Raw genomic sequence first — 16,231 nt, forward strand, 5'->3', positions numbered from 1 at the left:
CTTCCATGACTAAGTTTCATTTAGATTACGCTTTCCCTTAAATTTTTAGTGATTTTGGCTGAGTTGCATGGAAAAAAATTCTGTAATGTCAGAAAATCTACTGACATAGTTCAAGAAATTAAGTGGTAAAAAGCATTTTTGAAGAAAGAAACTATAGGAAAATCATTGGTTGTCATAGAGTAAAATGGCAGAAATCATCACCCTCTGGTCATGTTACATAATTATTGTCGCTGGAAGCTTTAGGGTTTACTGTTAACATTTGAGATAAGAAAGAAGTAGAAACATCAGAAAAGAACCTACTCTTACGCCACTTGTAAGCTAGTCTAAAATGAATATATCCATACTAAAAGCAAATAAGGCAACTCTTTTGTAGGTATTATGTATATTCTACATGTGTGGTTATATATAGAAACGTGTTTTGTATAAATAGGGTGACTAAATAGGTTGATGGAATGATTAATGCTTAATTTCTAATATCTAAAATTTCTAATATCTGAAATTCTTAATGATAAAATTGGAAGGATTTAGGAATAATTACAAGCTTCAGATTTATTATAATAGGTATCTACATGAGTTACCTTATGCTTGGGTTTTAAATATTTTAATAAGGACACGTACACCTTTCAGAAATAAAACTTTGCAGTTTACCTTCTAAATAGAAGGTTAGCGAATTGTGAAATAAGTTCAAATAAGGGTTAGGTCTTTATTCTGCTTTGAAGAAGTCATTCAGGAGTTATTTTGTTGAAGGCAGTTTCAGCCAGGATACATACTGCTTTGAGCTCCTAGTAATTGGATTTGAAAAGTTGGAATTCTAGAATAAGCTAGTGTAGTATCTTTTCTGTTTTCATCTTGCCCCACCTCATAAGATTTTAGGGTTATATTTTAAGGTTTTGTAGTCCAACCCAATCTGATGTTTAAAACTTGAGTTTTATTAAAACAAAACGTTCTTCAAAATGTTAGATTTAAACTTGTGTTCAGAATAACATTTGAACCTATTTTATCTTTCAAGAATTGGGTTTTCTTTCCTTCCATTTTTTTTCTTTTACTGTTAGACTTCTGGTGATTGGATTATCATTATTTTAGAGTGCTGACTTAGATATGAAACAGGGCAACAATATATATATTTCGAATTCTTTGATAAGACCTAGGACTTCTGATAGATCTAAACATAGGAAGATCATAACTTTATCTTCTATTGTATCTTAATCTTTATCAAATTGACAACATGCTTTATAACAACAGATTCTCTATTAAGTAAATTATTGAGTTGCTTATTTTCCTAGTTGACCTAGTTATTTTTTAAATCCAGAGGTTTTTGTTGCCTCTCTTTGTATAAGCTCTTACTAGTCACATCCGGGAACCCTGAGAGGTAGTGGGAAGGAGAATCTGGGCTAGGAGAGAGGTCCTAACAGAGCGAGACTCTGTCTCAAAAAAAATAAATAAATAAATAAAATAAAAATAAAAAAGAATGGCTTTATTTTATTTTTATTTTTTTTATTTTTTGGAGACAGTCTCGCTCTCTTGCCGGGGCTGGAGTGCAGTGGCGCTATCTCGGCTGACTGCAAGCTCCGCCTCCCGGGTTCTCGCCATTCTCCTGCCTCAGCCTGGCGAGTAGCTGGGACTACAGGCGTCTGCCACCACACCTGGCTAATTTTTTTTGTCTTTTTTAGTAGAGACGGGGTTTCACTGTGTTAGCCAGGATGGTCTCAATCTCCTGACGTCGTAATCCGCCCACCTCGACCTCCCAAAGTGCTGGGATTACAGGCTTGAGCCACCGCGCCCGGCCTGAATGGCTTTTCTTAATTCTTGCTTAGGGGGAGAGAGTTAAGGGCATGAGCTGTATGTTAAGATTTGAATACTTAGTTTTCTGCAGTGAGCTAAGGGATTTTTATCACGCCCTTCCTGTTTGGCCAAAAGGTACAGGGAAACTAACTTTATCTGTTGATGTTGTGTAGCATATTTTTGTGTTTTGAGACTGAAAAATCAACCCAAGGGGGAGCTTCATGGTGATGGATTAGTTCTGTCTCTTATGGTAGTGGTTACATGAATCTACAAATGATAAATCACATAGAACTATACACACATTGTACCAATGTCAGTTTCTTGGTTTTGATACTGTATTGTAGTTACGTAGGCTATAACCTTTGGGGGAAACTGAGGGAAGGATATACACCTTTGCTACTTCCTCTGTATCTATAACCCCAAAGAAAAAGTTAAAAAAAATTCAACCCAAGATTATTTAGTTGTTTCTATATAGTGTTCTGCAATATACTGTTTTTTCAAAAGCAAATATTACAATCAGCTGTGGCTGCAGTATCCCACTTGTTTTTAATGTAGCCATATTCTGTCTATCACCATTAGTTTGTTATAGAGTGATTAACAAGCCAGGTTTGCTTGAGGCTGAGTGGGTTCCCAAGACACATTGCTTTCAGTGGAAAAACTGAGAGAACCTCTGGCAAACTAGGATAAGTTGGTCACCCAATTTATGGAAGACATTAACTGGAGAGAGGCAGCCTATGGGCTGTTACTGATAAAGAGGTGGCTTAAATATTTGTGGTTACATACGGCCCCCTCCAAGACTTGACTTAAAATCTGTATTAATGCTGCTAGGAATATCTCTTGAAGTTTGTCATCTGCCTTTTTCAGATGTTTCTCAACCTAAAAGAATGTCCTGTAATCTCTTAGATGTTTTCATCTGATTATGTGTTCCAGGACTTTAGCGCCGCCTTTTTTCTTTAGTTAACTGTATTGAATTTTTAAAATATTCTTGTGCTAGTTATAACTTGATTTACATTAAGAGAAACCACTAACAACTTTATGAAATATGTAATCCTTTGATTTAAAAAAAAAGTTCATGTTAATATTTATGATTTCATTTTATTGGTGGGAAAGATGCAGTTTTCAAATATAACATCATTAAAGCGTGGCTTTTTAGTCATAAACTAATGTGAAATGTTCACTTTTTCTGTTTCTTGCCCTCCATACTGTGTATTTTTATTCTTGTTATAATTTTTCTCTTAAAGTCTCAGGTACTTAATGTAATTCTGTATATAGTGTGTTTCTAATTACCAAGATAATTATCAGATGATTATGGATAATTACTAATGTGTCCTCTGCACAGTGACTTAACAATCCCCAGGACAGAGGGAACATGAACTAGTAGGAAAGCTTGATCTATATTGGTGTATTAAATCACTCATTTTTCTGTATGATTTTGGAAAAACTAAAGTATAAAAAAAGAAGTCAGAGATGGAAATGCATGCAGGGGAAACAGTACAAGTGTAAGATTGTTTTGTTGGGGGAGGGGCAGAGGGTTAGTGTTCACCTTTCATGGAAGGGATTAGTTCTTAACCTCTTTTGGCCATGGATCCATTGGAAATTGGATGAAAGCTTTTGAGCTCTCTCCTTAGGAAGAAGTTTTTATACTTGTTTATATATAGATTCCAGTTTCAGAACTTCTGCTAAAATGGAATGTAGGTAGTTAACGGGAGCTTATTGAGTAAGAGAAAACCATCAAGTTCTATATTTATGTAACAGTTTACTGTTGAAAATGAACTTTAAAATACATTATTTGATCCTTTTAACAACCTTAAGAAATTGGCTGTATGGATTTCTTTATTCTTAACTTAGATTACATAATTAAGGGTCTAGGAAATTAAATGGCTAATTCAAGATCTCATCCCTAATAAGAAGCTTATCTCTTGAGTGGGCAAATACTGTGCTTATTAAATGTCTGCTATGTATTAGGGCCTGTGGCAGGCAGTGGGTAAGGATTGCCCTTGAAAAGCGTAGAGTTGAGTAGATTTGTAAATATTTAGTGTGAACCTACACATATTTAGACTTCATTTAGAGCTCTGTTTAACTGTGCCATGCTGGTTTTTAGGGAATATGGAGGAAGAGTATTTCATTAAAACTAAAATATTAATATATACTAATTTTCAGGTTTAAAAAATAACCTGATCTTTTGACTTATATAGAAGTTGAGTATCATCATAAAACATGATTTGTAGGGAATGGGCATGGTTTGTAGGAAGAGAAAGTTCAAGTTGAATGCAAAAAAAAATTCATATCCTTTATAGTGTTAAACATTGGAGAGGGCAGCTAAGTGAAAATTGTGACTGTTTAAATTGTTTTTTGGGCTTTTTACAATTTTTTTTTCACAAGGTAGACATTGACATAAATGTAAAGGTTAATTTTGTGATTTTTGTTTTTAAGCATTTTTTTGAGATAACCGATGACCAATTCGACTTCCATACATACTGCATGAGAAAGATGACCCTTCGTGCCTATGTTGACCTTTTGAGATTAGAAGATATACTCAGAAGACATGCCTTTTATTTCAAGGCTGCTAGATCAGCGATTGAAATATACTTGAAATTGTATGATAATCCCTTAACCAATGAAAGCAAACAACAAGAAATAAACTCAGGTAACTGAATAGGAACTTAAAAGATTTTAAAAGGACACTAAATTTCAGAATGCCATTAGCATACACAACACATAGAAAAATATTAATATATTGTCTTTGGAGTTGAAGACAAACATTAGATAAGTCATATGCCAAAAAACAAAAATGTTGCGGAGAGAGTTGAAAAAAGTGGGATGATATTTTGTAGCTGATGCTTCTAAATTAGTTTAATGGAATAACTTAGAATTCTTTTTGTTTTTATCTTCTGAAAGACCAATTTAGGAACTGGGTGTGGTGGTTCACACCTGTTATCACAGCACTTTGGGAGGCCAAGGCAGGCAGATCATTTGATGCCAGGAGTTCAAGACCAGTCTGTGCAACATAGCATTACCCTTGTCGCTACAACAATTTTAAAAAGACAAGTGTAGGAAACATAGATATAATATGTCTGTGAACTAGTTTTTTTCTTTCTTTTTTAAAAAATTGTAACTGAAAGTAGCTTTGAGCTCTTTCGGGAAAAATATATAATCTTAAAATTTCTAGTACCTACTTTATTAAAAATAAGAATATCAGTGAGAATATCTGTACAGTGTTTTCACTAGGATGTTAATATCTAGGAATATTTGAGAAATAGTTAGCATGAAATGTGCCTAGATAACTCTCTCAAATATTCCTAGGTATTCATTTCTAATATATAGTGTTTAGAGATCACAGGTGGTTTTATGTATTCTCACTTATTCTTGAAAGACTTGATACTGAAAAGGATAAAGTGATTTGCCTGGAGTCATGTATTGTGTAGGAGGCAGAAGTGGGCTACAATTGGTCAATTTTAGTTAATGCAACATTTACTGGCTATCCTTTGTGTGCCCAACTTTGTGCTAGTCACTGGGGATACACTTTCTAAAAACTTTTATATGGGTTGCCTCTGCGTCCCTCCTTGCCCAGCCAAAAAACAGAAAAAAAAGTATACAACTGGCCCTCCATTTTTGTGGGTTCCACATGGGTGGATTCAATCAACCACAAATCAAAAATATGTTTTTTTAAATTGCATCTCCACTGAACATGTCCAGACTTTTTTCTTGTCATTATTAATATTTACTGAACAATGCAGTATAACAAATGTTTACATAGCATTTACATTATTTTAGGCATACCTATAGACCATAATATAATTTATGAAAAAGTGAAATCATTATATGCAACTTAAAGCAAAAGGAAGGTGAAAGATTTAAAAGCTGATCTAATTTAAAGTATACGGGAGGATGTGCATAGGTTGTATGCAAACACTGTGTCATTTTATATCACAGGCTTGTGTATCAGTGGATGTTTTGGGGTGGGGGGGGTTGGGGGTCCTGAACCAATCGCCCACTGATACCAAGGGACAACCATACTAACAGTATGTATTACAGAAGAATACGAGGAAAATGCAAACATTGACTCAGAATTTTTGTTCATTTGGATATTTATAGAAAACCTGTCAGCCAAAGAATTGAAGAAAATGCTTAGCAAGCAGAGAAGAGCCCAGAAAAAGGCTAAGCTAGAAGAAGAAAGAAAGCATGCAGAAAGAGAACGTCAACAGAAAAATCAAAAGAAAAAAAGAGATGAAGAAGAAGAAGAAGCCAGTGGCCTTAAGGAAGAACTTATACCTGAAAAATTAGAAAGGGTGAGATGGGTTTTACTGTCTTTGTTATTTGGTAAAATTTATTTTATTTGGTTCTGTTCTGACAGTTAACATGATTTATTTAAATCTGTAAGAAGCCATTTGAAATATTTCAAGGTTTTAACAATAGCTGTCAATTATCTTTGAGTGACAATGTACAAATTTTGGCTAATGCAGGTTGTACATAGAATTGTAATTGTAGTAGGCAAAGTAATGGCCCTGCAAAGGTGTCTGTGTTCTGATCCCCCCAACCTGTGAATATGTAACCTTACATGGCAGGGGAGAATTAAGGTGGGGGATGGAATTTATGGTTGTAATGAATTGACCTCAAGATAGAGAGGGTGGCCTGGATTGTCCATGTGGTCCTAATATCATCAAAAGGGGCCTTAAAAGTTGAGGATGCTAGCAGCAGAGGTCAGAATGATGCAGTGTCAGGAGGACTCAACCTGCTGTTGCTGGCTTTGAAGATGGAAGGAGGGTGCCACAAGCTTAAGGAATGTGGGCAGTCTAGAGAAGCTAAAAAAGGCATTGGACGGATTCCCCTTTCGAGTCTCCAAAGAGAATGCAGTCCTGCTGACACCTTGATTGTAAGCCCAGTGAGACCCATGTTGGACTTTTAACCTATAAGAACTATAACATAGTAAGTTGTTTTAAGTCACTAAATATTTGGTAATTTGTTACAGCAGCAGTACAATTGTCTGTTACATATGGAATCATTTTACCTTATATGTCTTATTAGAAATGTTTTAGCTACAAAGAGATAGTACCTCCAGGATTTTCTCAAGTGTTAATAGTTGTTTTGAGATCAGATTTAAGGAAATGTTTAGTTTTTTGGTTTATTCACTGTAAGTGTAATACAGTTGACCTTTGAACAACATAGGTTTGAACTTTGAGGGTCCAGCAAAGGACGGTTTGATAACTTTAGAAAGATGTTTGGCTTAAAAAATGTCCAGATAACATAATAATCAACTTCTCACCAAGAGCCAGCAGGGAAGTTTCAGATGCTATTGAGAAAATCCTTGAGGAGAAGGAGTATCTGCCTGAACAGATTTTTAATGTAGACAAAAAGTGCTCTATAACAGGAAAAAATAAAAGCCACAAAGGACATCTATTAGTAAGGAAAATAAGCGAACACCAGGATTTAAGGCAGGAAGGGATAAGCTAACTCTACCATTTTGTGCAAATGCAGTTGGGATTATGACCATGCCTGGCCTTATCTATAAAGCTACTAACCCCTGAGCCTTGAAGGGAAAAGATAATAGCTGTCAGTTGGTTTTACAACAAGAAGGCCTGGACAGTGAGAACCCTTTTTCTGGATTGGTTCCATCAATGCTTTTTGTCTCTGAAGTGAGGAAGTACCTTGCCAGTAAGGGACTGCCTTTTAAAGTTCTTTTGATAACTGGACAGAACCCCTGGTCATCCAGAACCTCATGAGTTCAACTCCAAAAGTGTATAAGTGGCCTACCTGACCCCAAACATGTCTCTAATTCCGCCTCTAGATTAGATTGGGGGGTCATAAGGACCTTTAAGACTCACTACATCTGGTACTCTATGGAAAGGATTTTCAACGCTATGGAGGAGAACGCCAGTAGAACATTATGAAAGTCTGGAAGGATTACATCATTGAGGATGCCGTCATTGTTAACAGATAAAGCATTGAAAGCCATCAAACCTGAAACAATAAATCCCTGCTGGTGTCCAGATGTTGTATACAACTTCACAGGATTTATGACAGAACCAATCAGGGAAATCATAAAAGAGATTGTGGATATGGCAAACAAACAAAAAAAGTGGAGATGGCGGTAAAGGGCTTCAAGATTAGGAAACCTGGAGAGATTCAAGAGCTAATAAATGCCACAACAGAGGAGTTAATAGAAGGCAACTTGATGGAGATGAGTGCTTCCAAACCATTGCCAGATGATGAGGAAGAAAACATAGAAGCAGTAGTGCCGGAAAACAGACGGACATTAGACATTCTGGCAGAAGAGTTCCAATTATTCAAGACTATTTTTGACTCTTATGACATGGACCCTTCTATGATACAGGCATTGAAACCAAAGCAAACAGTGGAAAGATTGGTACATCTTTGTACATTTGGTACATTGACACACATCTGTTAGCATTTGAAACATTTTTAAATAAATAAAAAAGCAAAAAAGAAATTATAGTATACTTCCATAAAGTTAGATGGAATGTGCCTGCCTCTTCTGCTTCCCTTTCTACCTCCTACATCCCCGCCATCCTTGAGGTAGCAAAACCAGCCCCTCCTCTTCAGCCTACCCAACATGAAGACAAGGATAATGATCCACTTCCACTTAATGAGTAGCAAATATATTTTCTCTTCCTTATGACTTTTTTAATAACATTTTATTTTCTATATCTTACTTTATTCTAAGAATACAGTATATAATATAACATATACAATATGTGTTAATCAGCTGTTCATGTTATTGGTAAGGCTTCCAGTCAACAATAGGCTATTAGTAGTGAAGTTGGGAGAGTCAGAAGTTACACACAGATTTTCAACTGCATGGGGGAGGGTCAGCTCCCCTAATGCTCTCGTTGTTCATGGGTCAACTATATTATAAGCATTTTAAATTTTATTAACGTCTCTTTACTATTTCATGCCATTTTATTTGTCTCCTTACTTTAGATATGTATAGTATATAAGGGACTGTCAGTACATGATGTACCATCTCTTTAAGTCTGTGGAATAACTTTATGTATTTTTTTGTTTTAGTAAAATTATCTTGATTTTGTAACCAGAAAAAAAAGCTATTTCTGTTTTGAAAAGTATTGATTGTATACTTTGAATTTATTTACAGATGATTTTTAAATGTTTTCTTGTTTTTTAGTTTTATAAAGAAAGCCATCTAAATTACTTTAGACATATGTTAATATAAAATTTTAGGGGAAATTTGACTTGTGCTGATGTTTTTTAAGTAATTTTCCTTTCTGTTTCAAAATAGGTAGAAAATCCATTAGAGGAAGCCGTTAAGTTCCTTATACCTCTTAAGAACCTTGTTGCTGATAACATTGACACTCATCTGTTAGCATTTGAAATATATTTTAGAAAAGGTAATAAATAGTTTGAATTCAGTTTTTAATCTTTAATTATATTTGTGACCATATTCAGTGTAATCTTTGTCAGTTCTATTTTTGTTTCTTAGATTTCCATTTCAGCCTTCTACAAAGGCTCTTTTCCTTGGCTACTCAAAACTTAAGTGGGTAATAAATTAGAATAGTACTATCAAATCCAGTGTAAGAATAGTTTGAACAATCATACAAATTGTCTACCTGAAGCAGTTTTTTATGATTTTTCAAGCTTTTCTTTAGAAAGCCATAGTTGACTTTGATAGCCAGAGTCAACTTTAAATTTTGCTTAAGAGTGTTATAAAAAAGGTAGCATTTTGTTATTGGACTTAAGTGAGACTAAAATAAAGTGAGGAAAATAACATGTAAGTATTAATGCTATTACTTTTGTATTTTTTCTGACACAGGCAAGTTTCTGTTAATGCTGCAGTCTGTCAAACGAGCTTTTGCCATTAACAGTAATAACCCGTGGTTACATGAATGTTTAATTAGATTTTCTAAATCTGGTAAGTATAAAAAAGGCCCATATTTACATTTATGATTTATATCATTTCTAAGGGGAGGCAATTGTTAAATCACTGTTTGATATTTGATAACCCTCTCTTTGTGAAGTAAAAAGCCCTGATTTGTATTTTCATGATACACATACTCTGATCATGGCCCGAACTGTCAATGGGATGCCACTGAGAGAAGCAAATATAAGTTGTTTTACATTAAGCTGGTGGACATTAAAGAGATTTGCAATAACGTAAAGCAAAATAAATAATAATTTACACAGTAGTTAAATGAACATGCGTCTATAAAATAGACATGTTACCAGGAGATGGTAGAAATGAGTGCATTTGCTAGGATGTATTTATATTCCAAAGGAACAATAATAATTTTACTATGTAAAATCAAGTTTAATAATGAAGGGTTTTTGTTGTTGTTTTTGAGACAGTGGAGTGCAATGGCATGATCTTGGCTCACTGCAACCTCCACCTCCTGGGTTCAAGCGATTCTCCTGACTCAGCCTCTTGGGTAGCTGGGACTACAGGCGCGTACCACCATGCCCGGCTAATTTTTTTATTGTTAGTAGAGATGAGGTTTCACCATGTTGGCCAGGCAGGTCTCAAACTCCTGATGTCAAGTGATTCGCCCACCTCAGCCTCCCAAAGTGCTGGGATTACAGGTGTGAGCCCCCGCGGCTGGCCATAAAGGGTTTTCAATAGGTTTTTTTTTTTTTTTCCCCCAAAGGACAGATCAAAACCAAAAAATCCAAATGTTTTTCTTTTTATAGTGTCTAATCATAGTAATCTTCCAGACATTGTGAGCCAAGTTCTATCTCAAGAAATGCAGAAAATATTTGTCAACAAGGATTTGGAAAGTTTTAATGAGGATTTTCTGAAACATAATGCTGCCTCTCTTCAGCATCTACTTTCAGGTTTGTATGTAGCCCCCAGGGTTAAAATGCCTATGGAAAAAGCGAACAAAGAGAAAGTTTTGACACCCCCAAAATTTAAAGCAAATGAACAGTACTTACTGTGTGTAAGTATGGGGAGAGAAATGTGGACAAATTTAATGTTATGTTCAATAATAGGGGAAACAGTGATGGATTCATAGGATGTAATATCAGATTTAAAGTGATGTTTATTTAAAGGGTTTGTAATAACGGTCAAATACTTTTATAATACATGTGCAGGATTGAACATACAATGTAATCTCAACTGTACATGGGAAAAAGGCTGAAAGGAAGTGTCTACGAAAGCTTTAATGTTGATTTGGGGTGTGTGGTTATGAATGATTTCTTTTTTTCTTTTCTTTTTTTTTTTTTTTTTGAAATGGAGCCTCACTCTGTCACCCAAGCTGGAGTATATTTTTTCTTCTAATTTATAGGAGAAATATAAACTGTGTTTTATTTTTTAAAATTTTACTTTGTTTTTGAATATGCAAACATTTTCCTGTTTTCCCCACCCCCTACTCTCCTCCTCTGTGACAGTAATTCCTTAGATGTTTTATTTTAGAATACCTTTTTTCATAGTTTTGGCTAAAATACTGATTGATACCACAGGGCAGTCCGTATTTACATTTTGAATTTTATTTCTAAGGGAAGGAAGTTGTTAAATCACTGTTCATCTGATAGATGTTTAATAACCATCTTTTTGTGAAGGGAAAAGCTCTGATTTGTAGTGTATTTTCATGATATAAATACTCTGATCATGGCCTAAGCTATCAATGGGATGCTACTAAATAGGAGGTAGGAAAGAAATGTCACACTTGGCTCTCATGAGCTGGTAGGAGCCAGCTCCAGCTTACCACTGTTTAAACACTTAAAACCATATTTTAAGTCACTGGCCACTTGATATCACATAAAATGTAAAGTATAGGTGTTTATTCATTTTGAAATGCCTTGGTATTTCAGGTGCTAAAATGATGTATTTTCTGGACAAGTCAAGACAAGAGAAAGCAATTGCTATAGCCACTAGACTGGATGAAACTATAAAAGATAAAAATGTAAAGGTAAGATTTTTTCATTGGCTGATTTATGCTTACACTATGGTCTAACAAAACGTGTCTTTACAGCATAATTCTTAAGTAGGCCTTCAGAGTTATACCTGGATGTTCAGAGTTAGGCCTGGATGTGTAACCTTAGGCAAGTTATGTCTCTTAGCTCTATCAGTTATGAGATGTGTAACTTTAGGCAAGTTATGTCTCTTAGCTTCTTTTTCCTCATTTTTAAGATGAGGGTGAAAATACTACTGCTCTCACAGAATCCATGTAAGAGTTAACTGAAATAATAAAACGTGAAGTGCTTATTATGCCTGGCACGTTGTTAAGTACTCAGTAAATGTGAACTATTGTTAGTAAAGGACACTTTGATTTTTAGTGATCACAGTTTTAAAAGGTTCTCTTTTTCAGGGTTGATTTTTTAATGTGCCTTTTTTGAGGTGATCGCTTGCTGTGTAGATTGCAAGGCATTATTTTAGACTGGGGCAGCTTTTCTCAATTTGATTAACATATTGCATCTTTTGATTAAAGTGGTTATTAATTGTGAGCTTATTATTTTTAAATAATTTGTGTTTTCCCTTTGTTTCACTAGACATTAATAAAGGTTTCTGAAGCACTGCTTGATGGCAGCTTTGGGAACTGTAGTTCCCAATATGAAGAATATAGGATGGCCTGTCATAACCTGCTTCCTTTTACATCTGCCTTCTTGCCTGCTGTGAATGAAGTTGACAATCCTAATGTGGCACTGAACCATACAGCTAATTATGATGTCTTGGCAAATGAAATTTGAAATCTCCTAGAAAGTAGACTCCTATAGACTCAAAGCTGAATTGAGATCAGGGTTTCTTTTCCAGGGTGCATTTTAATACATGTATGAAATGAAATATTTGGTTAGGATTTTTAAATGGCATATTCTGTAAGCTTATTTTATTCTTTACCTGACCTGCCAATTTACACAACCATCTGTTAAAATTACCTGTTTGTTCTTACACAGTTTTGTGGTAGCTGTCGCTTCTATATGATAATTTCTTACTAAGCTAAGTTGTATACAACCCCACTGTATTATTTTCTTTAGATTCTGATTTCAGGATCTGTGCTTTGATTCCTCATCTGTTTGTTTTATTGTTTATTTGCTTGCTTTTTAATTAAAGCGCATCAGTTTTAAAGTGTTAACTATATGTTAAAAACAATATGGAGGCTGGGCATAGTGGCTCACACCTGTAATCCCAGCACTTTGGGAGGCCCAGATCGGCGGATCACCTGAGGTCAGAAGATCGAGATCAGCCTGGCCAACATGGTGAAACCCCTTCTCTGCTGAAACTACAAAAATTTAGCCAGACGTGGTGGCACGCACCTGTAATCCCAGCTACTCAGGAGCTGAGGCGGGAGAATCGCTTGAACCCAGGAGGTGGAGGTTGCAGTGAGCCGAGATCACGCCACTGCACTCCAGCATGGGCAACAGAGCAAGACTCCATCTCATAAAAAAGGAATTCTTCTTGGCAGATACTGAAGTTTATTTTAAAATTTAATTCGCCCTTTTTTTCATTGTAATATTTCGTGGTTTACTATTTCCTTTGTAGTATTCATGAAAATTGTATTTTCTGGTTGAATAGGGGTACTGTAGTTTTATGTAGATGATTTCAGAATGTGAAGGCTGTTTTGCCTGTCAGTCATGGAAATTCACTGGTAAAATTGTTGCATCTCTCTCCCAGTCGTAAAAGCCCACAGGCAAGAATTAATGCTTTCTTAACTAAGTTACTTCAGTGTTAACAAGTAGCTTATACTGAGGTATGCTTCAGGGGAGCATTATAGGGCAGAAAACAAATTAAAATGAAACGTTCTTATTCTTATAGCCATGCATTGACCATTAAATGCATTTTTATATCTCAGCAGAATGAGATTTGAAACTCATTAGTTTAACTATTAAAACACAGTGTTGTTAAACAGTATTTTTGGGGGGGGGGGGCGGGTGAATAGCTTTTTGTTCTACCTTGTACAGAAAACAGTAATGGAATCACTTATGTTCAGAACCTTGTAAATATGTCTGTAATATTAATGCTTCCCTTTATTAAGACAAATATACATTCAAAAAGGGAGATTTTATTTAGACACACGTTTTCTTTCACCCTAATCTATTTAGATTCATACTTATTGCGACAGGAAAAAGTCACTGTAAAATAATGCCAACGTAGATAATGCTATAATAAATTATTTTGTACACAGTTGCTTATTTATGTTTATGTTTGTGTTTTGTTACTGCTTCACACTACCAATATTTTCTGCAAAATATTCTTCGAGGAAGTAAAAACTTAATCACCTTAATCTTTTCAAGTTTTATAAAAAATGTAATTCTCAGTAACCACCTACCCAGCATATTTTTGTGCTGCAGTAGCTTGTCGTTTAGTATTTTAATAATTTTGTAACTACAGATGATCATTGGCTTAGGATGGTGTAAGATTTTTCAACTCTACCATGGTAAGAAAGTGATATGCTTCAGTAGAAACTGTACTTCGAGTTTTGAATTTTGGTCTTTTCCTGGGCTGGTGATATACAATACAGTACTTTTACATAAGATACTCAGTATTGGGCCGGGCGCGGTGGCTCAAGCCTGTAATCCCAGCACTTTGGGAGGCCGAGACGGGCGGATCATGAGGTCAGGAGATCGAGACCATCCTGGCTAACACGGTGAAACCCCGTCTCTACTAAAAAAATACAAAAAACTAGCCGGGCGAGGTGGCGGGCGCCTGTAGTCCCAGCTACTCGGGAGGCTGAGGCAGAAGAATGGCGTGAACCCGGGAGGCGGAGCTTGCAGTGAGCCGAGATCCGGCCACTGCACTCCAGCCTGGGCAGCAGAGCGAGACTCCGTCTCAAAAAAAAATAAATAAATAAAAATAAAAATAAAAAAAATAAAGATACTCAGTATTTTATTATAAAATAGGCTTTGTGTTAGATGATTTTGTCCAATTGTAGGCTTATGTAAGTGTTCTAAGCACATTTAAGGTAGGCGAGGTTAAGCTATGATGTTTAGCAGGTTAGGTATATTAAATGCATTTTTGATTTATGAAATTGTCAACTCACAACAGGTTTATTGAGACATAACCCTAGCATAAGTCGAGGAACATTTGTAGTTCATCTTTGTCAGAAGTATCCTGACACATAATTCATGTTACTTTCAGCAAAATGACATTTGCATAAAATATGTCACTCATAATGTGGAAATTGTGCTTTCAGCGACAGCCTTTTAAAAAGTATTTCATTGGAGCCATTTAGAGTTTGAGAGTTCTGGGGCAGATGCAGTTGAGATGTGAGTAGTAAAATTTGAGGTACACATATGGGAGGCAAGGTAAAGGGATACAGAAATTAGTGAAAACAGTGTATTGGCCAGTATATACTGGTTCTGTTCTTCCTGTCTGCGTTCTACTTCGAGTATAAAATAAACATCATAAATCTGGGACATGGGCAGGAATCCTCGTTAGGATAAGGAAGGCAGGGTGTGTCGTGTCTCTGCACCCTCTACCTTCACCATTCCCCCAACCTTGGGAGAGGCCTTTTTAGTCTCCAGAAAGTTAAAGGAGAATAGGGAAGCCCCAGAGGAGAAGCATTTGAAAGACAACTTGAGAGAAGTCTTTAGTCTCACAAGGAAAAAGTTTGTTCCAGGTGATCCAGTCAAGTTTACCAGAACAGGTAGGAAAAGGCACAAAGATTCCAGGCATAGGGTGATAATTTAAGAATTTGGCCTCAGGTTTTCTGTGATTTGTTTCTTGAGGAACTGAATGAATGTAATGGGCAGAAGTCTACAGAGTCAAGAGCCATAGTAGATCTTGGATTGAGTTGTTAGCTAGAACAAGGGCCAGCAGACTTTCAGTAAGGGACCAGGCAGTAAATAGGCTTTGAAGGTCTCATACTGGTCTCTCACAATTCAACTCTGCTGTTGTACTGTAAAAGCAGCCTAGCCAGAAACTAATGGGTGTGACTGTGTACCAATACAATTGTATTTAGAAACATAAGCTATGGGCCAGATTTGACTTTCAGGCTAGGCTGTAGTTTGTGGACCCTAAAGCTACAAAAGTTTCTGCAAAGTGAAATATTAGAAATACCTGTGAATTCCATTTTTTTCCTGCCTAAAGCCGGGATGACTTTTATGTATATATTGTAATCCAAGCATCTTGACACTTTTGCTAGGTTATAGGACTCTCCTTTTGTTCAGTATGTTCATCCTAACAGTGTCATGTGCAAGGTACTTTTCTATATGTTAAGGATTACAGGTGTTTTGCTGAGTGCCTTTTACATGCCAGACAGTTTCCTATATGTCGAGGATAACAATGAAAAATTTGACAAAATCACTGGAATTGCTCACATTCTATTAAATTGTGATAAGAAGGAAAGAATCATTCACTCAGTCTGTATTTGTTGAGTACTTGTATTTCAGACACTGTTCTAGGTATGACAGATACAGTAATGAAGTAGGTCCTTATTCTCCTGGGGTTTATATTTCCAGTTGGGTGAGAGAGGGAAACAAATACATAATGTCAAGCAGTGATCATTTCTGTGAAGATAAGCAGAGTATGAGTATAGATAGTAAC

General features: G+C 35.8%; 1 protein-coding gene across 3 annotated transcripts in view; it reads left to right on the forward strand.

Moving 5' to 3' along the window:
* The window catches only part of NAA16 (N-alpha-acetyltransferase 16, NatA auxiliary subunit), a 65,836-nt gene extending 51,958 nt beyond the window's left edge, over positions 1-13,878 (forward strand). The window contains exons 14-20 of one of the 3 annotated variants that reach the window (XM_007960229.3): positions 4,216-4,429; positions 5,878-6,071; positions 9,038-9,146; positions 9,569-9,667; positions 10,441-10,584; positions 11,563-11,660; positions 12,241-13,878. In XM_007960229.3, coding sequence (XP_007958420.3) covers positions 4,216-4,429; positions 5,878-6,071; positions 9,038-9,146; positions 9,569-9,667; positions 10,441-10,584; positions 11,563-11,660; positions 12,241-12,438 — 1,056 coding nt within the window. In that variant the 3' untranslated portion in view covers positions 12,439-13,878. Of the gene's footprint in view, positions 1-4,215; positions 4,430-5,877; positions 6,074-9,037; positions 9,147-9,568; positions 9,668-10,440; positions 10,585-11,562; positions 11,661-12,240 lie in introns of those variants that run through there. The other 2 variants (XR_012091995.1, XR_005236507.2) reach the window with 2 other exon arrangements.
* The last annotated feature ends 2,353 nt before the right edge of the window (positions 13,879-16,231 follow it).

Source organism: Chlorocebus sabaeus, chromosome 3 (genome assembly GCF_047675955.1).
Source record: "Chlorocebus sabaeus isolate Y175 chromosome 3, mChlSab1.0.hap1, whole genome shotgun sequence".
Classification (NCBI taxonomy): domain Eukaryota; kingdom Metazoa; phylum Chordata; class Mammalia; order Primates; family Cercopithecidae; genus Chlorocebus; species Chlorocebus sabaeus.